At 41.9% G+C, this 25,503-nt stretch overlaps 1 protein-coding gene across 1 annotated transcript in view; it reads left to right on the forward strand.

Annotated features, from left to right (window-relative positions):
* Positions 1-25,503, forward strand: part of mfsd3 (major facilitator superfamily domain containing 3) — a 43,709-nt gene that overhangs the window by 2,147 nt on the left and 16,059 nt on the right. The window contains exons 2-3 of the mRNA XM_047381140.1: positions 2-789; positions 16,512-16,659. Coding sequence (XP_047237096.1) covers positions 96-789; positions 16,512-16,659 — 842 coding nt within the window. The 5' untranslated portion in view covers positions 2-95. The remainder of the gene's footprint in view (position 1; positions 790-16,511; positions 16,660-25,503) is intronic.

Here is a 25,503-nt window from a genome sequence, read left to right on the forward strand (position 1 = left end):
GGCCAAAAAGTTGCAGTCCACCCTTTCATGTGAATACTGACCCATGGACCAGTGCAGTGTCTGCACCACCCGAGAGTCCATTTTGGAAGTAGACCATGAATGACAAACTAGTCTTCCTGGGCCTGCTGTACTTCGTCCAGGGTATTCCCTATGGTCTCCAGTCTTCTCTGCTTCCTGTATACCTGCGTGGAGCCGGTCACTCTCTCACACGCATTGGTTTCACCAAGATTCTTTACTTTCCTTGGGTACTTAAGGTACTCTGGGCCCCTTTGGTGGACCGAGTGGGCACTAAGCGTCGCTGGCTCGTGGGGACGGTATCTGGGCTTGCACTGACATGCCTTTCCAGTGCTGCCCTCGCTCCAGAAGCACACATCTGGGGTGTGGCTGGAACTCTGCTAGCCATGAACACCATCGCCTCTGTTCAAGATATTGCTGTAGACGGGGCTGCCGTTGGGTTGTTGAAAGGGCGTTGGGAGCTTGGACTGGGCAATACAGCCCAGGTTGTGGGATATAAGGCTGGATCAGTGTTTGCTGGTGGAGGGCTCCTAGCTGTGATTGATGTAGCTGGATGGAGCTGGATGTTTATGCTGCTGACATTTGTGTATGCAGGTGTGGCTCTGTTTGTGTGGGGGGCCCCTGTGCTGGACGATGAGAATGTAAAGCAGGCTGATGGTAGCAGAAGGGGTGGGCAGGGGGCTGAGGCTGTAAGGCCATGGAGGGTATGGAGAAAGCTGATGGCAGTGCCTGGCACACCTTGGACAATCCTGTATGTGCTCACATACAAACTTGGTAAGTCTAATTAATATGCAAATGCTTTTCCTGTTTAAACAAATACACTTATAAATAGCGATGAACGTAATTTTTTATGTATGTTTTGATGGTACTTTATCTTTGCTGCATCCGAAACCGCTCAAAACACAAGTGCTGTGGAGAAAACCTCTTGAACTCCAAGTACTGAAGCATCTGACAGTGAGCCAGTGTTGGTGGTGATGTATGGTGTAATCTCTACAGTCAGAACTTATTGGATATAGGAATGACATCGAACCAAAGTTGACAGTTTTCCCATTCCAAGGTTGAAAACCAGTGGAATTTGCTAACTGATAAGCTCAATGACCAGGCTAAGTAGAATATGTAGGCTCTCCACTTCTTTATTAAAAAACACTGTTTCAACATGTTAACTAAAAGAGTTTGTAATACCAGTGAAAGCACTGGTACCAGAAACTGAATCTAAAGATCTGGAAAGTTAAGTATTGGAAACATACAATATTTTGAAATTAAAAAAAGTGAAAAAACACTGAGCTCAGAAGTGCATTGAGAACCAAGAAAGGCAATTAATTTGCCTTCTAGCTTGTATGGCTCTGTTTAAGTGATCACAAAGGGAACTAATAAAGGATTAGAGATGGGAAAACTGTTCTGATAAAAGAAGAAAACAAATATTTATTTGCAAGCCAGTTTGTTCTCTCCGTCCAAGGAGCTCCTGGTGAATTACAGACATTGGTTTGTTGAAACAATTATTTAACCCAAGTAAAACCTTCTGGTGCCCAGAATGAGCATCCAAAGTTAGTTCAAAAACACTTTGTTTCTGTTTGTTTGCCAACATGTTGGCAACAATAGAAATTTAAAATCTAATGTGGTCGTACACAAGTTAAGCTGGAGTGTTGGTAGCGAGAGTTAATATGACCAGAGTTTGGTGTTTGGCAGCAGAAGGGGATTATGTAAGGATTAGAGCGTCTTTGTCTCTGTGGCGTTCAGAAACTGAAATGGAAGAGACCATGTACGGTGATGTGTTTTTACATGTGTGTGCAAGTGGGTGGTGAGAATATAATTGTTTCTTCACATTTGCATAGTCCTTGCCTGCATATGGGCATGAATGTATACAGCTTTGTTTTTTTTAACAGTGTGTATGAGGGTGTGAGGGTGTGTTTTTTTTTTTTTTTTTTTTACAGTGTTAAGGGTGGCTCAGTAATCGGATAAGCTCCAGCAGACAACACTACTAGACAAAATATGAAGGCTGGCTGGACCCCCCTAATCTGTCTAGGAGCAGCCACCCCACATAACACTCTCTCTTCATGTGTGATCCACGAGCTCACACATGAAGGCACACAACACACTATTAGTTGTTGCTCAAGAATACTAGTCATCAATTTATTTCTATCTTTGCATCTAAATACAATCTCTCTCTCTCTCTCTCTCTCTCTCTCTCTCTCTCTCTCTCTCTCTCTCTCTCTCTCTCTCTCTCTCTCTCTCTCTCTCTCTCTCTCTCTGTATATATATATATATATATATATATATATATATATATATATGTATATATATATATATATGTATATATATATATATATACGTATATATATGTATATATATATATATATATATGTATATGATATATATATATATATATATGTATATGATATATATATATATATATATGTATATGATATATATATATATATATATGTATATCATATATATATATATATATATATATACACATATACATATATATACATATACAGGGGTTGGGCAATGAAACTGAAACACCTGGTTTTAGACCACAATAATTTATGGTGAAGGGCCTCCTTTTGTGGCCAATAATGTTTGAACCATTGGATGCACATGGTCCTCAAGAATGGTTCGGTAGTCCTTGGCAGTGAAGCGCCCATCTAGCACAAGTATTGGGCCAAGGGAATGCCATGATATGGCAGCCCAAACCATCACTGATCCACCCCCATGCTTCACTCTGGGCATGCAACAGTCTGGGTGGTACGCTTCTTTGGGGCTTCTCCACACCGTAACTCTCCCGGATGTGGGGAAAACAGTAATGGTGGACTCATCAGAGAACAATACATGTTTCACATTGTCCACAGCCTGAGATTTGCGCTCCTTGCACCATTGAAACCGACGTTTGGCATTGGCATGAGTGACCAAAGGTTTGGCTATAGCAGCCCGGCCGTGTATATTGACCCTGTGGAGCTCCTGACGGACAGTTCTGGTGGAAACAGGAGAGTTGAGGTGCACATTTAATTCTGCCATGATTTGGGCAGCCGTGGTTTTATGTTTTTTGGATACAATCCGGGTTAGCATCCGAACATCCCTTTCAGACAGCTTCCTCTTGCGTCCACAGTTAATCCTGTTGGATGTGGTTCGTCCTTCTTGGTGGTATGCTGACATTACCCTGGATACCGTGGCTCTTGATACATCTCAAAGACTCGCTGTCTTGGTCACAGATGCGCCAGCAAGACGTGCACCAACAATTTGTCCTCTTTTGAACTCTGGTATGTCACCCATAATGTTGTGTGCATTTCAATATTTTGAGCAAAACTGTGCTCTTACCCTGCTAATTGAACCTTCACACTCTGCTCTTACTGGTGCAATGTGCAATCAATGAAGACTGGCTACCAGGCTGGTCCAATTTAGCCATGAAACCTCCCACACTAAAATGACAGGTGTTTCAGTTTCATTGTCCAACCCCTGTGTATATATATATATATATATTCACACTACCAGTCAAAAGTTTGGACACACCTTTGTCATTCAATGGGTTTTCCTTATTTTCATTACTTTTGTGGAAGCTTAAAGCTTTGTTTGGTAGATTAAAAGTGTTACTATTGTTTTTACCATATGTGAAAATGAATTTTGTGTAGATTGTTCTGGGCATAAGGAAACAGTCACTCTGAGCAACATGCAAGGCCCGTCTGGGAACAAGTTAGATAAGGAAAAGTTATTGGGGTGAGGAAAGACTAATAGACTTGTTATTGTTGAAGCGAACTTGTAGGCTGGATAGAAAGAGTCCAGCTGGAAAGAATTATGATATCTTGAATCCTGCAAGGTTGCTTTGACATTGGAGTTCAGTGTGCCAGAACATGTACGTAAATGGAAAAGATACTTTGGATTGGTCGAAGTTTCACATACACACCAATGATATGACTTTGTATATATATGCCCTGACTCGTGTCAGAGATTTGGGATTCTTTGGGATATTGTATTATGAAGATGTATTCAGAGATGTGTTCTGAATAACAGGGCCCCCGCGTCGGCTTTGAGAGGACACTTGTTGTCTTTTCATCATTTTTATATTAGTAAACTTTCTTCTCCCACACTTTCTGCAGTTGTAGATACATAGTGAAGGCATGAAAACTATGAAGCAAGAGTATATAGTATATAATCAAATATATGTCAAATAACTCGAAATAACTCAAAGCATCATTTATATTTTAGATTCTTCCAAGTAGCTTCCCTTTGCTTTGATTACATCTTTCAACATTCTCTTGGAGATCTTGACGAGCTTGAAGAGATAGTCACCTGAAATGGTTTTCCAACAGTCTGAAAGGAGTTCCCAGAGATGGGAATAAAAACAAAGACAAACCACTGAAGGAGAAGTTGTGTCCAAAGTTTTGACTGGTAGTGTATATATAATGTGTGTCTTAGATGAAGTTTGATTGTGCAGCATAATTCCCTATGTCAGACAGTATTGTTTTGTTAAGAGGTATGTGGATATGTTTGTGTGAGACCGATAATATGTCTGTCTGATCCCCCCGCCCTCCCTAACACCTCTCAGAATAGCACATATATGCAAGCACTAAACTCCCTCTCCCTCATTTATCACTAATGAACTCTGAGTTTGCTCTGCTTCCAACTCTGTGTCCAATCATTCGTAGCCTCGTGTCTAAACGGTCACCCTTGTGCCATCTGAGGGCACCAGCATGATGGGTGAACTGTCTGGGCAGACCAACAGACGGGGGTGAGGGGGAGGCTGCCAAGGAAAATTGGGAAATGAGCCAGGAGAGAGGCAAACAATAAAGGCCTGAAGTTGCAAATGCTTTTACAAAATCCCATATTCCTGTTTTCCCTAAACATGGTTGATGAGGTGTACATCATCATCCATGCGTAGTCATGGAGAGGCATAAGATTCTCAAGGTACGATAATCTTCATTAAAATTCTTTATTATAATATTCACTATTACTGACCATGTTTTTCACACTTGAAAATATTGCTACTCAGCCAAATTTGTCTTTCTTACAAGTGACAAAACAATTAAGAAGCCTTCTTTCATCCAGCAGACCAGCAGTGTGCAGCTACAACTGCGGTATGGACAGCTCTGTAGATATGTTAAAATTAGTCAACATTTTGCATTCAGTTTAAATTAATTCTTTGGTTCCTTCATGTGGATTTAAGTTAGACCGACCCGACATATCCTCTTTAAATTTTCTCCTAACTCGTTTTTATCAATGTTATGGCAGACAGTTTGACTTAAATGTGTAGGATCACCACTTGTCTGTCAACACGGGCTGAATTCTACTTCAGTATTTGTTCATGTTGGTTGAACTGCATCAAAATGGAATACGACGCCAACATTTCCTCTACTGTAAGCTGAAATTTCTGGCTTTCGGTAGAAATTGTAGGGAGCTGAATGTACTCTCTACTGGAGCTGCATGTGTTGTAGATTTAATTATATTCATAATAACCAAAAAAATAATAAAAATAAATAGTCAAGTTCAGTGTTAACAGAAAACTATCTGCACTGAGACCAGTTAAGGAAATAAAGTCACCAAAGTCACTACACTTCTAAATTCTGTGAAACAAAATCTACAGAGTAAGAGCATTACATAACAGCTGTATTAAAACAGCTTTATATCTGACGGAAGGAAAAATGAGAGAGTGGAAAGAAGAAAACAGGAATATATTGAACCTGATTCAGTTTAATTTAGTGCTTCAGTTGATCCAATATTTTTTTAATCATTTCATAAGAATTGTCCTGAATAAATCAATACTTAAGCTATACTGTAAAATGAATTTAGGCAATGATAATCATAAAGTCTAGTTTTTATGTGTCCTGCCGACTCTGACTCCTTCTAGGGATCAATATGAAGACTGGACAGGTGCCACTTTGAAGTTAGTGCAGTGCGCTTTCTCTTATGGTAAAGTCTTTAGCATTTTAGAGAATTTGACTTATCATGGCTACCACTGAAATGTATCGAGGTAATTTCATTTTTATGAAGAAAAAGCAAAAAGCTGTGGAACTAAGCATACAAAATGGAACCTTGAAAGATTATTTCAAAATATGCTCAATGGAAAATGATGAATATTGCTCCCAGGCAGAACAATTGAAAGTTTCCATGTAATGCTATAGTGATTTCTAGAAACAAGTTGGCTTCAGTTAAAATTCTTCTTAAATTTCAGTTGTTTGTAGTTTTCCCCTCATCTGAGTGGGTGGCAGGTAATGCAGAGGTGGTGAGAAGTTGAACTATGATGGCTGATTTCACTTGAGAATTTATGAGATTTATATGTAAATACAACTGAGATGCTTATAACCCCCACACGTAAACTGACTGCTGCTACAATAGCCAGCAACACAGACAGCAGCGAGGAATATTTCCATCACTATCACAGAGAGACGCAGCAGAGTCGCATCCGGATTTTCAAAATAATTCACTAAAGACTATATTAATAAATATACACATTAATTTATATATACACGTTGTTTACATTAGATCAATTAGATCAGTTACTGGGGTCAACTAAGGTATTACAAACCGAGAAAATAAACATTAAATGCACCGATCTTTTCCCATCAGATGCTATTTAACAGCATGCATATTGACTGCTTCAACATTCTCCTTCATCTGGTAGATATCCCAACCTCTGACATCATTTCTATAGTAAATTGAGAGGTTTCTTGTTCAAAGCAGTTTGACGAAACTCCTCCAATAACAACTGGCTGTGCTTGGTGGGACCAGCCCATCTGTCTGTCGTCAGTTTTCCAGTTCTGATCCAGGCAGCTCTGATCCTCTTTGCTGCAGGAAAACAGTGCAGACTAACGGCTGCTGTTGTAGTATTGCTGCCACCTCCAGAAATGGACTGTTTCACCATATTGATGCTGTTTTTAACACAACTTGGCTAACCGTTTATCATTGATGCTCACACAATGAATGACCACATACTTCCCCTTTGACGTCATTTCCGGGAGACTGTGGACTTGCAAAATTTAACATTGAAATATGCTTATTTTGTGTCACAATTGATGCTCTTTCAAACTGGGAAACTCAAGGGTCATTAGCAAATTGTGATAGTTGGAAGAAGTTGCTCCTGATCCTTTTCTGAATGTTGTTCTTGCACAGAATGGGCTTCTTCACTGACCTTCTTGTTACAAAGCCTTCCACCAAAAGTCTCCATGCAGATGCAAGTCAGTGCTGTGCATGCTTTACACTGGAGGCAATATGAATCTGTTGCACACTCGTACATGAGATGTTCTAAGGCTATTTTGTAATTTTTGAACATCCTTAGGCATTCTTCACCTTTGTCTTCTAATGTTCCAGGTCAAAAATAGTGATAAATCCTAAAGCTCTTTGTAATCAGTTAGTATGCACCTGATCACTCTAAACAGTAATCTAACATAATCAGAATCATCACCAAAAGAAAAAGTGAAGAAAAAAGCTTTAAAAATATCTCTGTGTCACTGCCCAAACAGGACGTACCGATCCAGGTCCTCTGAACTCACTTACCTACATGTAACATGGCTTGTTTCATTAACAGAATGGTTGAATGGAAATAAGTTAGATCAGTTGGAACAATGAATGCTTACTTGGTATTACGTGATTCATTTAGTCAAAAAACAAATAGAAAAGTCAACTCAGCGGCCTAGAAGGGTTGGTCTGTGTAGTGGGGTGATGTACTCGCTGTTACCTTATGTTCTGGTGTTCATGTTCTTAAGCCTTGAGTGTCATAAAGAACTCCTTGTGTCCAAGTGTATGACAAAAGTCTAATAGGCAGTAGATACTGTGAAACTGCATATAGGCAGGTTTTGTGCTTTCCCTAGTAAACTTGAGGAGCTGAACAGTGCATGCGGGTGCATGTGTATCCTTGTGGACCTTTATATGTATACGTGCATGCTGCGTTGTCCTCACACATGTTTAATGTATGAAGCAGTATTTATTTACCCTGTTATTTGCAGAGTGATAATGTTTTGCAGGGTGACTGTGTGTCCTCCACAATCTCTCCTGTTCTGCCAGCTGTTTTGTTTAAGCTGCCACAGGAGGGTCAGGTCCTTACCCTTCTGTCCTCATTGACCTCGCACCATCATCTCAAACTTTCCCTTTCCCCAGTTACACTCCATAGGAGACCTGGAAATCCTTTGCACGCATACACACTCAGCTACACATTGGCTCTACAGTAAACCCATTTGCCTAATATTCATACAATGTATTACCTTGAAATCACTTGTCTTATCAATTAGCTTTCCAGATAAGTGTTGGTAAAGGAAAAGTTTATTTATCAAGCCTGATTTTAGTTAGAACATACAGTACCTGTTCAAATTGTATTTTTAGGCTGAATGTGGAACTATATTGTCCTGATCACAGAAAAATGTACAGGGGTTGGACAATGAAACTGAAACACCTGGTTTTAGACCACAATCATTTATTAGTATGGTGTAGGGCCTCCTTTTGCGGCCAATACAGCGTCAATTTGTCTTGGGAATGACATATACAAGTCCTGCACAGTGGTCAGAGGGATTTTAAGCCAATCTTCTTGCAGGATAGTGGCCTGGTCACTACATGATACTGGTGGAGGAAAACGTTTCCTGACTCGCTCCTCCCAAACACCCCAAAGTGGCTCAATAATATTTAGATCTGGTGACTGTGCAGGCCATGGGAGATGTTCAACTTCACTTTCATGTTCATCAAACCAATCTTTCACCAGTCTTGCTGTGTGTATTGGTGCATTGTCATCCTGATACACGGCACTGCCTTCAGGATACAATGTTTGAACCATTGGATGAACAGGGTCCTCAAGAATGGTTCGGTAGTCCTTGGCAGTGACGCGTCCATCTAGCACAAGTATTGGGCCAAGGGAATGCCATGATATGGCAGCCCAAACCATCACTGATCCACCCCCATGCTTCACTCTGGGCATGCAACAGTCTGGGTGGTACGCTTCTTTGGGGCTTCTCCACACCGTAACTCTCCCGGATGTGGGGAAAACAGTAAAGGTGGACTCATCGGAGAACAATACATGTTTCACATTGTCCACAGCCCAAGATTTGCGCTCCTTGCCCCATTGAAACCGACGTTTGGCATTGGCATGAGTGACCAAAGGTTTGGCTATAGCAACCCGGCTGTGTAGATTGACCCTGTGGAGCTCCTGACGGACAGTTCTGGTGGAAACATGAGTGTTGAGGTGCACATTTAATTCTGTCGTGATTTGGGCAGCCGTGGTTTATGTTTTTTGGATACAATCCGGATTAGCACCCGAACATCCCTTTCAAACAGCTTCCTCTTGCGTCCACAGTTAATCCTGTTGGATGTGGTTCATCCTTCTTGGTGGTATGCTGACATTACCCTGGATACCGTGGCTCTTGATACATCACAAAGACTTGCTGTCTTGGTCACAGATGCGCCAGCAAGACGTGCACCAACAATTTGTCCTCTTTTGGACTCTGGTACGTCACCCATAATGTTGTGTGCATTTCAATATTTTGAGCAAAACTGTGCTCTTACCCTGCTAATTGAACCTTCACACTCTGCTCTTACTGGTGCAATCAATGAAGACTGGCTACCAGGCTGGTCCAATTTAGCCATGAAACCTCCCACACTAAAATGACAGGTGTTTCAGTTTCAGTGTCCAACCCCTGTATATATAGATGTCTGAGTGTCCCTTCTAGACCCATTGCCCAGTATTCCAGTCTCGTATAAAATAGAAAACAATGGATGGTTTTAGGTTTAAAGGGCATGTTAGATAAGTTTTACTACTTTTTGTATTATTTGTGTTTGGGCTGGTACCTCACGATGGTAACAATAACTTCTATTATAAAATCGAAAAATCTGTAAAAAAGCTTGAAAGACAAAAAGTGAGCACAAGTGAGACTGAGGACCCAGCTTAAAGTTTCCAAAGACAGATAACGTTACATTTGGTACGCTGAGCTCAGGCATCAGTGCTTAATACAATATCAATCCAAGACAAAATAGTGATGGGGAAGTTTCCAGTTCAAATTATAGTTCATAAGCCAAAGATTTATAATGAACTTTATCCAGTGAGGAAGAATTTAGGGGAAATGTTGTTGGCAGTATATTAGAGACCTAACAAACCAGCACCCAATGGAGGGCTGTGTGTATGGAGCTAACTTGGGGCCATAAAGTTTGTTCAAACAAAAAAAATTTGAACCTGAAAAATAAAGGTTTGTTCAAAAGAAAAAAAATTGAACCAGAAAAATAAAGGTTTGTTCAAAAGAAACAAATTTGAACCTGAAAAATAAAAGTTTGTTCAAAAGAAAAACATTTGAACCTGAAAAATTATTTTGAACATCCCCCCAAAAAATGTGAAAACTGGAAAAAAAGTTTTGCAACTGAAAAAAAAGCAGATGTGAAATTGGAAAAAAAACAAGTTCAAAACTACTTTTCAGATTCTAGTTTTTTTTTCGAACTTGCAGATTTTTTTTTCCGGCTTCAAACTTTTGGCCCTGTTTTGGCGTGAGGGGCTGGGCCTCAGATCACGGGGGTGCGGAATCATGACTGACAGCTCAACACAGCGGTTGAACAACATATTCCCAGCTGTTGCATTCAGGGACCGTGGGAACTGGGTTTATCTGTAATACATCATCGATATTCTATATATATGTGATTGCTCACGTGAATACACGACGTGCATCTCAGAGGAGAAATTATGATCTTGACAGATTTGCACAGCATTTTAGTCCGTGTTGGAGATTTCCCATGCTCACAACATCTAGCAAAAGAACCACAAGACTAAGCGGCAGTATGAAACCAGATGCAAAACGAGCCGGTATTTTCACAGCCAGGGGCAAACTGGCATACGGGTCAACCGGGGAAATCTCCGGTGGACCGCTGGCTGAGTGGGACGGTGGTTCACTTCCCCACCGTTTTTTATATATATATATATATATATATATAATCTCCGTTTGTGTCTGGCATCCAGCAGAGAGGTCCACAGTGCATCTCTCTGCTATATATATACATACATATATATATGTATATATAAGTATACATATATGTGTGTGTATGTGTGCGCGCGTGTGTGTAGGGACACGGGTTAGTTTTTAATGGGCCGGTGGTTAACTTCAGCCCGTGAACCACCGGCCCAGCGCCCTGCACAGACGCAGGGCAAGCGCGACATCAAGTACGCAAGAGGCGACAGTTTCTGGGGCGCTGATATTTTGCTGGATCATTTTGCCCTAAACATTGCCATAACCTGTTAGGGATAACCTTTATTTATATTACTCATAGCTGTTTTTCCCACTTATACCATAGTGATATTAAGCATAAATTCTAATTTTTCCTTTTTGTTAGAAAATAATACTCATCGACACACATTACAAAGATAAATGGCCCAAGGTTTGTCATGAATGACCTGTGGCTGGGGCACTGGGTTTGATGGTGGAGCTGGCTGTAACTGGTTGGATTAGAAAGCCACAGCACACTTAGATTAAGGATGGACACCCGCTACTACACAACCTACCAGATAGAGACCACAATGGTGACACATAGTCTACTGATAATCACTGAGGGAGGGCACATCCATTGCATTGGAGTGCCAGATATAAAACTACATGTGACCTTCTTTCGGGGCTCTTCATCATCCTTTTACAAACTGCGACGGTCCGAGACGGGAGCCTCAGCGCTGATCTCTGTAATCATTCGACTGCCTAATTTAGATTAAAGGAGCTGAAAGTTAGAAACTGTTTGAGAGTCGTTCCCTTAAGAGTCAGTGTTAGATAGAGTCTGATCGCTTCTGGGAACCAGGGACTGGAGAGACTCCCGAGAGGTCTGACCGCCAACAGGGTGCGGTAGTTCGGACAAACCTCTCCTCTGCTCCAGTCAGGCAAATCAGCTCTGCTGCACACTGGCGAACAGCTGATCTATAACACATAACATGCGCTGCAGGGCGGCCAGCTGAGCTGACAATGAAGAGCGGAGATCAGAAAAAAAGCCCAGGCTTAATTATGCAGGGATATTCGGAAAATACCGGCTCGTTTTGCGTCTGGTTTCATTCCCGCAGCTTAGCGATTCGTTTGCTTTATGTTGTGAGCATGGGAAATCTCCAACACAAACTTAAAATGCTGTGCAAATCTGTCAAGATCATATTTTATCCTCTGAAATGCACATCGTGTATTCATGTAAGCTGCTTCTATCAATGAAGCATGTTATCATTTAAAACCAATCACGTATATATAGAATATCGATGATGTATTACAGATATTTCCAGTTCCCACGGTCCCTGAATGCAACAGCTGGGAATATGTTGTTCAGCAGCTGTGTTGAGCTGTCAGTCATGATTCTGCACCCCCGTGATCTGAGGCCCCGCCCCCCACGCCAAAACAGGGCCAAAAGTTTGAAGCCGGAAAAAAAATCTGCAAGTTCGAAAAAAAAAACTTGAATCTGAAAAGTAGTTTCACAGCAGTTTTGTTTTTCAGTTGCAAAACTTTTTTTTCCAGTTTTCAAATTTTTTGGGGAGAGGTTCAAAATAATCTTTCAGGTTCAAATGTTTTTCTTTTGAATAAACTTTTATTTTTCAGGTTCATTTTGTTTTCTTTTGAACAAACCTTTATTTTTCAGATAAAATTTTTTTTCTTTTGAACAAACTTTTATTTTTCAGATAAACATTTTTTTCTTTTGAACAAACCTTTATTTTTCAGATAAATGTTTTTTTCTTTTGAACAAACTTTTATTTTTCAGGTTCAAATTGTTTTTGTTTGAACAAACTTTATGGCCCCAAATTTAGCTCCATATATGTGTGACTAAAACATGAACATTTTGGCAGCATTTGGATAGATGTTGTAACTTCTTCACCATTTTATTTGGAAAAAAATTAAAGGTATGTTGGAGGGACACAGTTGTGTTGCCAATATATTTTTTGATTTTAAAAAAAGCCTTCGACTCTAAATCATAAAGTTATTTTGTCTAGGTTGACTCACTTGAACTTTTCCTCACATTTCTGACCTGGTGTGACTTGTATGTATCCAACAGGGAACCGTGAGTTATAGAACATGGAGGGAAGTCACCCTGCAGTGTGGTGGATAAGGCACTAAACGGTTTGCCAAAATAAAATACACTTCCTATATACAGTCTGTTGAGTCTACATTTGCAAATAACAACAGACCATGATTGTTCAGAAATTGTCTGTCCAAATTATGGCATCTCATTTTAGCTTAAATGAAATCATAAATAGTAGACCAACAATGGGTATTAGGAATTTGGTCTGGAACTTTGACACTAATATTTTTTAAAATGCAAGTTCTTGTTGCAAAAAAAACAAACAAATGCTGTTATGTGTCTCACATTTTCTATCGCCATTACAATTCTTTTAAATAACCAGGAGAAACAAACCCCCTCCGTAATAGTTGCCTCCGTCTTAACGGTAAATAGTTTTGTCTGTCTGTGCTGTCTGTAAACAGAGTTTTCATTGAGCCTGCCATTCCTCCTCTGTTTCCTCCTCGCTAACCTCCCAATAATGTCTCTGTTAGGCTTCCCCTCCTCCTCCTGCTCCTCTGTCTGTGGCCATCTTCTCTCTTGTGTCATGTTTTGTTCATGTCTTGCTGTTCATGACTGTATGATTGTCGTTTTCTGAACCAGTATTTTCCCTTAACTTTTATTTTCCCATCAGACCTATTGCTGTTTCTGTCTAATTTACTTCTTTCATTTTTTTGTGTGAGCATCAACTTAGTCTCTTTACGCTGTTTTTATTCAGTTTCTTCCTGTCCCTTCCTTCTTCCACCATTTTCCATTTACTTTGTTAAATCTAATAAAATTCCTGCTAAAATGGACAAGTCAAGGTGGGGTTATAAAAAAATATTCAAATATTTAATGTTCCACTGGAGCACCATCACATCCATCATCTTCAAATACAAAGCCCATGGTACCACAACAAACCTACCAAGAGAGGGCCGCCAAACCAAAACTCACAGACCAGACAAGGAGGCCATTAATCAGAGAGGCATCGCAGAGACCAAAGGTAACCCTGAAGGAGTTGCAGAGTTCCACCACAGAGACTGGGGCATCTGTCCATAGGACCACAATAAGCCGTACACGCCATAGAGCCGGGCTTTATGGAAGAATGGCCAGAAAAAATCCATTACTTCGTGTTAAAAATAGGAAGACACATTTGCCAATTAGTATTTGGACAACTCCCCGAATGTATGGAGGAAGGTGCTCTGGTCAGATGAGACCAAAACTGAACTTTCTGGTCGCCGAGGAAAACTCTATGTCTGGCACAAACCCAACACATCCCATCACCCCAAGAACAACATCACCATAGTGAAACATGATGGTGGCAGCATAATGCCGTGGGGATGTTTTTCAGCAGCAAGGTCTGGGAAACTGGTCCGATGGAGCTAAATACAGGGATATTCCTGAGCAAAACCTGAATCAGTCAGCCTGTGACTTTAGACTGGGGCGGAGGTTCACCTTCCACCATGACAATGACCCAAAGCATACTGCTAAAGCAACACTCAAGTCATTTAAGGGATAACATTTAATTGTGTTGGAATGGCCTAGACAAAGTCCAGACCTTAATCCAATTGAGAATCTGTGGTTAGACTTGTAGATCGCTCTTTACAAGCAAAAACCATTCAACATGAAGAAGCTGGAGCAGTATTTAATTGAGGAATGGACAAAATCCCAGTGGCAAGATGTGGCTAGCTCATAGAGTCTCATCCAAGCAACTTGCAGCTGTGATTGCTGCAAAAGGTGGCCCTACAAAGTACTGAATTTAGGCTGTTGAACAGTCTTTTGTGGCCGTAATAAGACGTACACATGTCTTGACATGTTGCAGAAAATACACTTTACCTTTAAATAGCTTCTTTCTTTGTGCTTTTTCTCCTGAAATTTCTAAACACATCGCTGGTGCTAAAAATGGCTAATTTTGAGTCTTATTCCCACAACAATACAGAAGAATGTTGATAACAGGATATGAGGATATGGTAGTGCTTAGAATTAGTGGTGTTAGCTTAGCAGTATTCACTGTTTGGAAAAAGATTTGATTTTTGAGTTTTGTAGCATATTCATCCAATAGACATTCAAATTTGGGGTACAATCCTTGCATTTAAGCTGAAAGCAGTGAATATTTGCTTTGTTTTTTTACCTGAAAAATTACTGAAATAATCAGTTATCAACATTGATGTCAATTGAAAATGTTATTGTAGCATTTGTTTTAAATGCTTAAGAGTGAGGAAGTAATTTATTTTCTACTAATCTTAAATTCATTTCTTGTCAAAGTATTTGTGGCTGGTTTTTTGTTGGTGTTCTCCGGTAAATCATGTATCATTTATTTTACATAAGTACAGTATCAGAGGTCTAGTACTGTTATTTTAATCTCTTTCTTTTTGCTTATTCTGCATACTCCACTCTGTTCATTAGATCTGCTGTGATGGAAAAAACCTTTCTGAACCTGCAGTGGTGGCAGTTTTTCACTTTCTTTTGTCTCTGACTTTTATCTTTAAGACAAACAACAAAACACAATTGTCAGTCAGAAGGCAAATGTCCTATCTGATTGGTTAAAGTAACATTTATGACAGACTTCATGGCACCCTCAGTCCCGTCTGATTGTTGAGCATGTGTAATCTGCTATCAGTAACACATGAGTGACAGAAGTGAGAGACGAGCGTTTGCTACAGAGAGATTCCACGTTTTCTCCCCAGGTTTCAGGAAGGTTGTCACACCATTGTTACAGCGGTGACACTCTAATTCTGTTTCTGCACTACCAATCACTGGGAGTCTGTTTCATCTGTCTTTTTTTCCTTCTCTTTCTCTATTTTTGTTTGTCTCCTGGCTGACTGAGTGAGTGAGTCGTCGGTTGTGTTGCGTCGTCTTTGACAGCAGTCTGGGAACCAAGCTGTCACTCATGCAGCTCCTTGGTCCCACTGTCTTTCTGAAGTCAGTCTCCATTAATATAATAATGCTGTGTAGTCGGCACCACTGAATATTTTACTGTAATGTTCCGCAGAACATTACCCCCACACTCAACGCCACACAGAAGAAAGTCGTACTGTCTGGCAGAAACTTTTTATTTTGACTGAAAGGTCTTTGTGAGGTCTGTTTCATCTGTAGAAGTTTCTGTGTTTTTTTGTTGTGTTTTCTCTTTTGAGCTTTAGGAAAAGTGCTAGGCCCCTGTTTGATAAAGTGACTGAGGGTATTCTTTTTCTTGTCAGGCATCTATTATTGACACTTTCCAGGAATAGGCCTAGGTACGCTGCACATCGATGCGCTTCATTTAAACCTGCAGCCGTCATCTCAGGAAAACCATGTTCTTCTGGTTTGCAGGCTAAACGGTCTGCTGCAACCTCTTCAATGTATTTGACTTTGATATGTTGATTGTAGATAAAAAATTGTCTTAGTTTAGTGAGAAACAGAAACAACATAATACACTGATTACCCTGAAAACCACATTTTCAAGCAAGCAGAGCTACTATCCTACTGTCTTGTGCTTGATTTCCTCTGCTTTCCCACCGTGTCTCTAAATTTGCTTTTTTGTGTCTCTTACATGTGTCCTCTTCCTTATATAGGTGAACAGGGTGCTGTCACCATGTTTCCTCTTTTCCTCCTGGATCACCACATGACAGCCAGAGAGCTCAGCTTCTGGAACGGTGTGGTTGCCATGGGCTTCTCCATCTGTGGGTCATCCCTGGGAGGCCTGCTACTTGCCCAGTTCAGGTAGTCTTCATCAGCAGGGAAAGAACACAGCTGGAGTTTGGGAATACCACTAGTAGTGGATAAAGGACTGCAAGTTTCCATGTACAGACAAAAACATACTCTCTAAAATCTTGGCCTAAGATAAATAGCCTTCAGGTAATTTGCAGAATAATATGGTGATAAAAACAGCAGTTCAGCTGGAGATAAAATGCAATGACAGCAGTAACAAAGAAAAAAAAATCAATATGATAAAAAGTATGTATGCTATAATCTCATCATTCAAGATGTTTTAATTGTCTTTAGCTTCTCCACCTTATTCATCATGCAGATTTGCCCTTTACGTTTTCTTCATCGCTGTCGCTTCACTTTCTTGGTTTGTGTACGGATGTGTGTGTGTGTTATTCTACCTTTCCGTCTCTCTCTGGGTGTGTACGGTAATTTAAGTAAACATTGCCTTGTTTGAGAGCTCAGGGACCCCCTGTGTTGCGTGTGGTGTGAGAACAGCATGAACAGCAATTCCTTTACACACACTCAGATACACAAAGAACACGCATAAAAAAAAATCACACACACCCCTCAGAGTTTGCAGAGACAATATAGACGTAGCTGAATGTAGCTATCAGATATCCTGATGAATGCTAAGATGTTAGATGTTAAGATGTTCGTATTATGCTGCAAAGGCTGTGAGGCATGAAAATCTCTCATTAGGTTTGGTAACCATGATGACACACTCAACATATTAGGTTATTTTAAATCAAAATGAGAATTTATTCAATTTTTCCAATTAAACCAGATTTTGATCAGTTTATGAAGCTTTATACATAAGCTTTCTTCTCCTTAAATGACTCAAACCTTTCTCACTTAAGTTCCAAGTACAAAATGTTTGCACCTTTTTAATTTCTCATGAAAGCATTAATTAACTTTACTGATGCCTATGGTACTATTCTGTGGATGCATTTCGAATTAGTGAGATTTATATTGTCTTTGTTGAGCAGAGCTCCAATTCCACTTTAGCTATAAGGCGCCAGTCCACAAAAACCATCTAAGGGGACTTTAAATATGCAGCAAAGACATCAAATTCAGGACTGAATGAATGCACCAAGATTTAGTCCAGTTACATTCAAATTCATTTCATTTTAGTGCATATGTAGCTCAATATGTGTTAGTCTCTAGATGATTGTTGAGTTATTGCATTCAGGTACAGCTATCTTTTTGTTCCACAGTTGTTTAGAACAGACAATCTAGGTTAACATAGTAAAAAACAGACAACCAAAACCCCTTAGGACTTTTTAAAACTTTGGAAAAACCATGTCTTTAACACAGAGCTGTTGGACATTCTCGTTTGTTGATAAAAATGTTAAGGAACCACTGTAACAGAGATTGCTATTGTCACACTCTTTCCTGCCTTGCATTGCACTTTTGTGTATTGTAAGGTAGGTCCAAACTTGAGGAAATTAATCAGATTCTGTGGAACGTCGAGTCCTCCGACATCTTTGAAAAATGTGTGACACAGATAATGCGGCCTAGTTGGTATTTAATATATATTATGTTAACAATTTTAGTTAGATCTCACACTCTGGTGTTCCTACCTCCCTCCTTTTCTTATATAGGTTCACAATAAATGGTATGTCAAAGCACTTAACAAGACAAACAGATCCATTTTATTTAATATAAATATAATATGACATAAATATAATAATATATATGCTGTTTATATATACTTAATTCAGAAATATGTTATCGATTCTGTCCAATCATATAGATAGATTTCCGTATTTAACAATCAACTGACCATCTGGGGATGGATGTTAATTGATCTATGAGCGCCCCCCAAGTGGTCAAATAACTAATAACTTGAATAACCAGAAGGTAGGTCTGGCTGCTGTTAGTTGGAGCTGCTCCATTCATTCGTCATGCAGAGTAGTGTGAATCATACTATACATTTGAAACGAGAGCAGATACGCAATGGGGTGATAGAGGTAACAGTTTCCATACATTGTGTTAATTCTAACAATGTATACAGAGTTTAACGGGTTTTTTTTATGTGAAGATTGTTTGCTGTTTTGCCGGTTTCATGTCAAGTTTCATCATGTGATCCGCTGGCAGTAAATGTTCTTTGTTCCACTGGTTAATGTTGACTTGTGGTGTCTTTTTTCCACATGTCGGTATCTGTGTCAGTATTGTATGTTTGTGTTAGCTTGCCCAGTCCTTTGTTGTCTGCTCTCTCTCTCTCTGATGTCAGCCTGTTTGGTTCTTTCCCTTCGTGAAGGAACACTAATAAACAAAGAGGAAACCTCCAAAGGCCAAAGTTTTCTAAGGGCTAAAGTGCTTTCAAAAGATGTCTTTGTGATACTTTGTCTTTTGATCCTTCATGCTGTCTCCATCTCACTTGAACAGGGAATAAGCTGTTCACACACCACTAAAGGTAGAAAACACCACTAAAGACAGAAAACGCCACTAAAGGCAAAGTCATCCTATTGTGTCATTCTTCTGAAGACAGAGATATTTTATGGGATTTAGTTTTATGAGTTTGTCCCCACTAAGAAACCATTATAAATGAGAAATAATCTTAAACTGATCCAGCAGCCTCTGTCAGTACCCTTACCAATGATTATTTTCCTGTGTGACACCTGTAACATTAATGTGTTTATCAATTGGTTAAAATTGGTGCTTATAGTTTCATTGCTGTCTCCTAACATGGTACTGTTTATTATTTTGTTATATTTAGATTTCAATTCAATACAGTTTATTTGTATTGTGCCAGGTCACAACAAATGGCATCTCAAGGCACTTTACAGTTAAATATATAGCTGGCTGAACAGCAGCTCTGATTCATATGTAATAAAATAATCAAGTTTGGTCCAAATGCAGTTTAAAAGAATCTAATTCATTCCGATACAATTCATTCATATAGTCACATTCTGATCCAGTTACATTTTGTCCATTTTAATCCAAATGATAATAATTCCTAACAATACAAGATAATCCACCATAGTCAAATTTACTTAATCATTTAGTGCAAAAGTTATCTATTAATGGTAACACTGCTCATTGCATTGAGCCATTGATGTTGCAGCAATCCCTCACCTGAGCAAGCTTGTGGTCACAGTGGAAGGGTGGAACTCTCTTTTAACTTAAGAAAACCTCCAGTTAAAATAGTATAAGCAATGAGCTGGTGGTTGAAAGGACAGAAGAAACACAGAAGCACAAGTCTAGGAGTACTTTCTCGTCCCTCTCCCTAGACACCTCCTCCAGCTCCTCCAGGGGGAGCCCAAGGTGTTCCCAGGCGAGCTGAGAGACATAGTCCCTCCAGCGTGTCCTGGGCCGTACCCTTGGCTTCCTCCTTGTAGGACGTGCCTGAAACACCTCCCGAGGGAGGCATCCAGGAGGCATCCGGTATAGATGCCCGAGCCACCTCAACTGGCTCCTCTCGATGTGGAGGAGCAGCGGCTCTACTTCGAGCCCCTCCCGGATGGAGTACTTTCTATGTGACATAAAAATAGATTTAAAAGCCTGATATGGCTTTATTAATAACTCTATCCAGGAAAGAAGCACATCTGGGTCCTGAGTAACATACAGGTCCTTCTCAAAATATTAGCATATTGTGATAAAGTTCATTATTTTCCATAATGTAATGATGAAAATTTAACATTCATATATTTTAGATTCATTGCACACTAACTGAAATATTTCAGGTCTTTTATTGTCTTAATACAGATGATTTTGGCATACAGCTCATGAAAACCCAAAATTCCTATCTCACAAAATTAGCATATTTCATCCGACCAATAAAAGAAAAGTGTTTTTAATACAAAAAACGTCAACCTTCAAATAATCATGTACAGTTATGCACTCAATACTTGGTCGGGAATCCTTTTGCAGAAATGACTGCTTCAATGCGGCGTGGCATGGAGGCAATCAGCCTGTGGCACTGCTGAGGTCTTATGGAGGCCCAGGATGCTTCGATAGCGGCCTTTAGCTCATCCAGAGTGTTGGGTCTTGAGTCTCTCAACGTTCTCTTCACAATATCCCACAGATTCTCTATGGGGTTCAGGTCAGGAGAGTTGGCAGGCCAATTGAGCACAGTGATACCATGGTCAGTAAACCATTTACCAGTGGTTTTGGCACTGTGAGCATGTGCCAGGTCGTGCTGAAAAATGAAATCTTCATCTCCATAAAGCTTTTCAGCAGATGGAAGCATGAAGTGCTCCAAAACCTCCTGATAGCTAGCTGCATTGACCCTGCCCTTGATAAAACACAGTGGACCAACACCAGCAGCTGACACGGCACCCCAGACCATCACTGACTGTGGGTACTTGACACTGGACTTCTGGCATTTCCTTCTCCCCAGTCTTCCTCCAGACTCTGGCACCTTGATTTCCGAATGACATGCAGAATTTGCTTTCATCCAAAAAAAGTACTTTGGACCACTGAGCAACAGTCCAGTGCTGCTTCTCTGTAGCCCAGGTCAGGCGCTTCTGCCGCTGTTTCTGGTTCAAAAGTGGCTTGACCTGGGGAATGCGGCACCTGTAGCCCATTTCCTGCACACGCCTGTGCACGGTGGCTCTGGATGTTTCTACTCCAGACTCAGTCCACTGCTTCCGCAGGTCCCCCAAGGTCTGGAATCGGACCTTCTCCACAATCTTCCTCAGGGTCCGGTCACCTCTTCTCGTTGTGCAGCGTTTTCTGCCACACTTTTTCCTTCCCACAGACTTCCCACTGAGGTGCCTTGATACAGCACTCTGGGAACAGCCTATTCGTTCAGAAATTTCTTTCCTTGTCTTACCCTCTTGCTTGAGGGTGTCAATAGTGGCCTTCTGGACAGCAGTCAGGTCGGCAGTCTTACCCATGATTGGGGTTTTGAGTGATGAACCAGGCTGGGAGTTTTAAAGGCCTCAGGAATCTTTTGCAGGTGTTTAGAGTTAACTCGTTGATTCAGATGAGTAGGTTCATAGCTTGTTTAGAGACCCTTTTAATGATATGCTAATTTTGTGAGATAGGAATTTTGGGTTTTCATGAGCTGTATGCCAAAATCCTCCGTATTAAGACAATAAAAGACCTGAAATATTTCAGTTAGTGTGCAATGAATCTAAAATATATGAATGTTAAATTTTCATCATTACATTATGGAAAATAATGAACTTTATCACAATATGCAAATATTTTGAGAAGGACCTGTAGTTACACATTTCTTCTTGATTGTTAGTGTCTGAAGGACAGTGTGCCAGAGGTTGTGTTGTTTGTTCAGTTGTAACTTTGAAAGCATAATCTGTGCTGCCACCTTCTTTTTGTGAAGCATTTTGTAAACAAAGGCTTTTTCCTGGCCAGCATTCCGAACCACAAATGCACATCCAGTCTTTTTCCAATTATAAACACAAACACTAAACATGCTAAGTAAAACATGTAGTGTTTTAGATGACACTCTTGAGTTTTCCCTGAAAATTGCTTAATCTGCTGTCAGGATCAACATATTGACAGGCCTGCTCCAGGAAGGATCAGGACTGAAAAATCACAAATTGTTTCTAAATGGCTTTACAGACTCTTCCAGATTGACGAGCAGCAACACTTTCTTTTGAAGAGATTTTTGCAGTTGACTTTCCCTTTTAACATTGTGTTACCACAGATCTGAGTTCTCCTTTTTCAGCATTAAACTATTCAACCCTTCTTCTACAGATATCTCTCAGTTGTTTTGGCTTAAAAAGGTTAAGAAACAACCTGGTGATATAGCTAAATTTTGTTGGTAAAAGTTTGGAAAAATTGGAACTTGTCTGGCACATAAAAAAGGGTGAAATACTTCACTCGTTTTACAATATATAAAAGTACTCACAAAGAATAAAGTATGTGCTAATAAGTACATCTATACCGACTGGGTTTCTGTAGAAGCCGGTGCCAGATGAACACTTTTCCTTCCTCACCTCTTCTTATCACCCCCACATTAGCACACAGAGGAGAGGTTGTCCAGCAGGCTGTGTCCCACCTCTAAAAGCTCAGTTGGAAGGTTTATCCTCTCCACCATCAGAAATGGCTGAGTGGTCAGTGAGGGACCCTCTTTAGAACCACCAGCGGCAACCTGAGAACAAACCTATTCTTATCTGGGCCTGGCCTGTGTAAGGTGGCAGTCAGATGGGTTTTCTTTCTCACACACACTCCCACTCACAAGCACACACTTTAGCATCTCTTGAGAAAGCGTCATATGAAAGGCTATCATTGAGGAGGTAAAAAAGAACCAAAAAGAGGAATGTTTTTAGCATGTGAATGGTGCAGGTTTGGTTTTCCAGTCAGGATGTAGGGAGAGGCTAAGTTGAGTGTGTGTGAGAGGGAGTACAGTAGGAAAAACGTAGTCTATTTCACAGAAATAAAAATGTTAAAACAAATAGATATTTTCTTTTATGAAACTCAAGTTTGTTCTCTGTGAAGGATCATACTGCGAAAACCTGAATGATGCTTAAACAGTAGGGATGCAACAATCAAGAAATAGTTCGTTCGTTCGTCGTCTTCCGCTTATCCAGGACCGGGTCGCGGGGGCAGCAGACTCAGCAGAGACGCCCAGACGTCCCTCTCCCCAGACACCTCCTCCAGTTCCTCCAGGGGGAGCCCAAGGCGTTCCCAGGCCAGCCGAGAGACATAGTCCCTCCAGCGTGTCCTGGGCCGTCCCCTGGGCCTCCTCCCGGTGGGACGTGCCTGGAAAACCTCCCGAGGAAGGCGTCCAGGAGGCATCCGGTATAGATGCCCGAGCCACCTCAACTGGCTCCTCTCGATGTGGAGGAGCAGCGGCTCTACTCCGAGCCCCTCCCGGATGGCCGAGCTCCTCACCCTATCTCTAAGGGAGTGCCCGGCCACCCTACGGAGGAAGCTCATTTTAGCCGCTTGTATCCGTGATCTCGTTCTTTCGGTCATGACCCAAAGTTCATGGCCATAGGTGAGGGTAGGAACGTAGACCGACCAGTAAATTGAGAGCTTTGCTTTTTGGCCCAGCTCTCTCTTCACCACAATGGACCGGCACAGCGCCCCCATTACTGTGGCAGCCGCAGGGTATAGAGCTGGTCCAGTGTTCCACGGCTGGGACGAAAACCACACTGTTCCTCCTGAAGCCGAGGTTCGGCTATCGGTCGGACTCTCCTCTCCAATACCCTGGCGTAGGCCTTACCAGGGAGGCTGAGGAGTGTGATCCCCCTGTAGTTGGAACACACCCTCCGGTCCCCCTTCTTATAAAGGGGGACCACCACCCCAGTCTGCCAGTCCAGAGGCACTGTCCCCGACCGCCACGCAATGTTGAAGAGGCGTGTCAACCATGACAGCCCTACAACATCCAGAGACTTGAGGTACTCAGGGCGGATCTCATCCACCCCCGAAGCCTTGCCACCGTGGAGCTTTTTAACCACCTCGGTGACTTCAGTCTGGGTGATGAAAGAGTCCAACCCCGAGTCCCCAGCCTCTGTTTCCACCACGGAATGCGTGATGGCAGGATTGAGGAGATCCTCAAAGTACTCCTTCCACCGCCCAATAATGTCCTCAGTCGAGGTCAGCAGTCTCCCGCCCCCACTATAAACAGTGTTGGCAAAGCACTGCTTCCCCCTCCTGAGGCGCCGGACGGTTTGCCAGAATCGCTTCGAGGCCAACCGGTAGTCCTTCTCCATGGCCTCACCGAACTCTTCCCAGGCCCGAGTTTTTGCCTCTGCCACAGCCCGCAGCACGCTTGGCCTCACGGTACCCGTCAGCCGCCTCAGGAGTCCCACAAGCCAACCACAGCCGATAGGACTCCTTCTTCAGCTTAACAGCATCCCTTACTGCCGGTGTCCACCACCGGGTTCTGGGATTGCCGCCATGACAGGCACCGCAGACCTTACGGCCGCAGCTATGGGCAGCAGCATCGACAATAGATGCGGAGAACATGGTCCACTCGGACTCTATGTCTCCAACATCCCCCGGGATCTGGTCAAAGCTCTCCCGGAGGTGGGAGTTGAATACATCCCTGGCCGAGGGCTCCGCCAGGCGTTCCCAGCAGACCCTCACTATGCGCTTGGGCCTGCCAAGTCAGCCCGGCTTTCTCCTCCTCCAGCGGATCCAACTCACCACCAGGCGATGATCAGTGGACAGCTCAGCCCCTCTCTTCACCCGAGTGTCCAAAACATGCGGCCGAAGGTCTGATGATACGACAACAAAGTCGGTCATCGACCTCCTGCCTAGGGTGTCCTGGTGCCAAGTGCACTGATGGACACCCTTATGTTTGAACATGGTGTTCGTTATGGACAATCCGTGACTAGCACAGAAGTCCAATAACAAAACACCACTCGGATTCAGATCGGGGAGGCCATTCCTCCCGATCACGCCTCTCCAGGTGTCACTGTCGTTCCCCACGTGGGCGTTGAAGTCCCCCAGCAGAATAATGGAGTCCCCGGGAGGGGCACTATCCAGCACCCCCGACAGGGACGCCAAGAAGGCCAGGTACTCTGCACTACCACTCGGCCCGTAGGCTGAAATGATAGTCAGAGACCTCTCCCCAACCCGAAGGCGCAGGGATACGACCCTCTCATCCACTGGGGTAAACCCCAACATGAGACGGCTGAGCTGGGGGGCAACAAGCAAACCCACACCAGCCCGCCGCCTCTCCCCGTTGGCCACTCCAGAGTAGAAGAGAGTCCAACCCCTCTCAAGGAGATGGGTTCCAGAGCCCACGCTGTGCGTGGAGGCGAGCCCGACTATTTCTAGTCGATATCTCTCGACCTCCCGCACAAGCTCAGGATCCTTCCTCCCCAGCGAGGTGACATTCCACGTCCCTAGAGCCAGCCTAAGCATCCGTTTTTGTGTTTTTCTAACCCTTTCACCAGGAGGTTTAATTGAATATTTTCTCTATATTAGAAGCAG

Source organism: Girardinichthys multiradiatus, chromosome 12 (assembly GCF_021462225.1).
Source record: "Girardinichthys multiradiatus isolate DD_20200921_A chromosome 12, DD_fGirMul_XY1, whole genome shotgun sequence".
Taxonomy (NCBI): Eukaryota; Metazoa; Chordata; class Actinopteri; order Cyprinodontiformes; family Goodeidae; genus Girardinichthys; species Girardinichthys multiradiatus.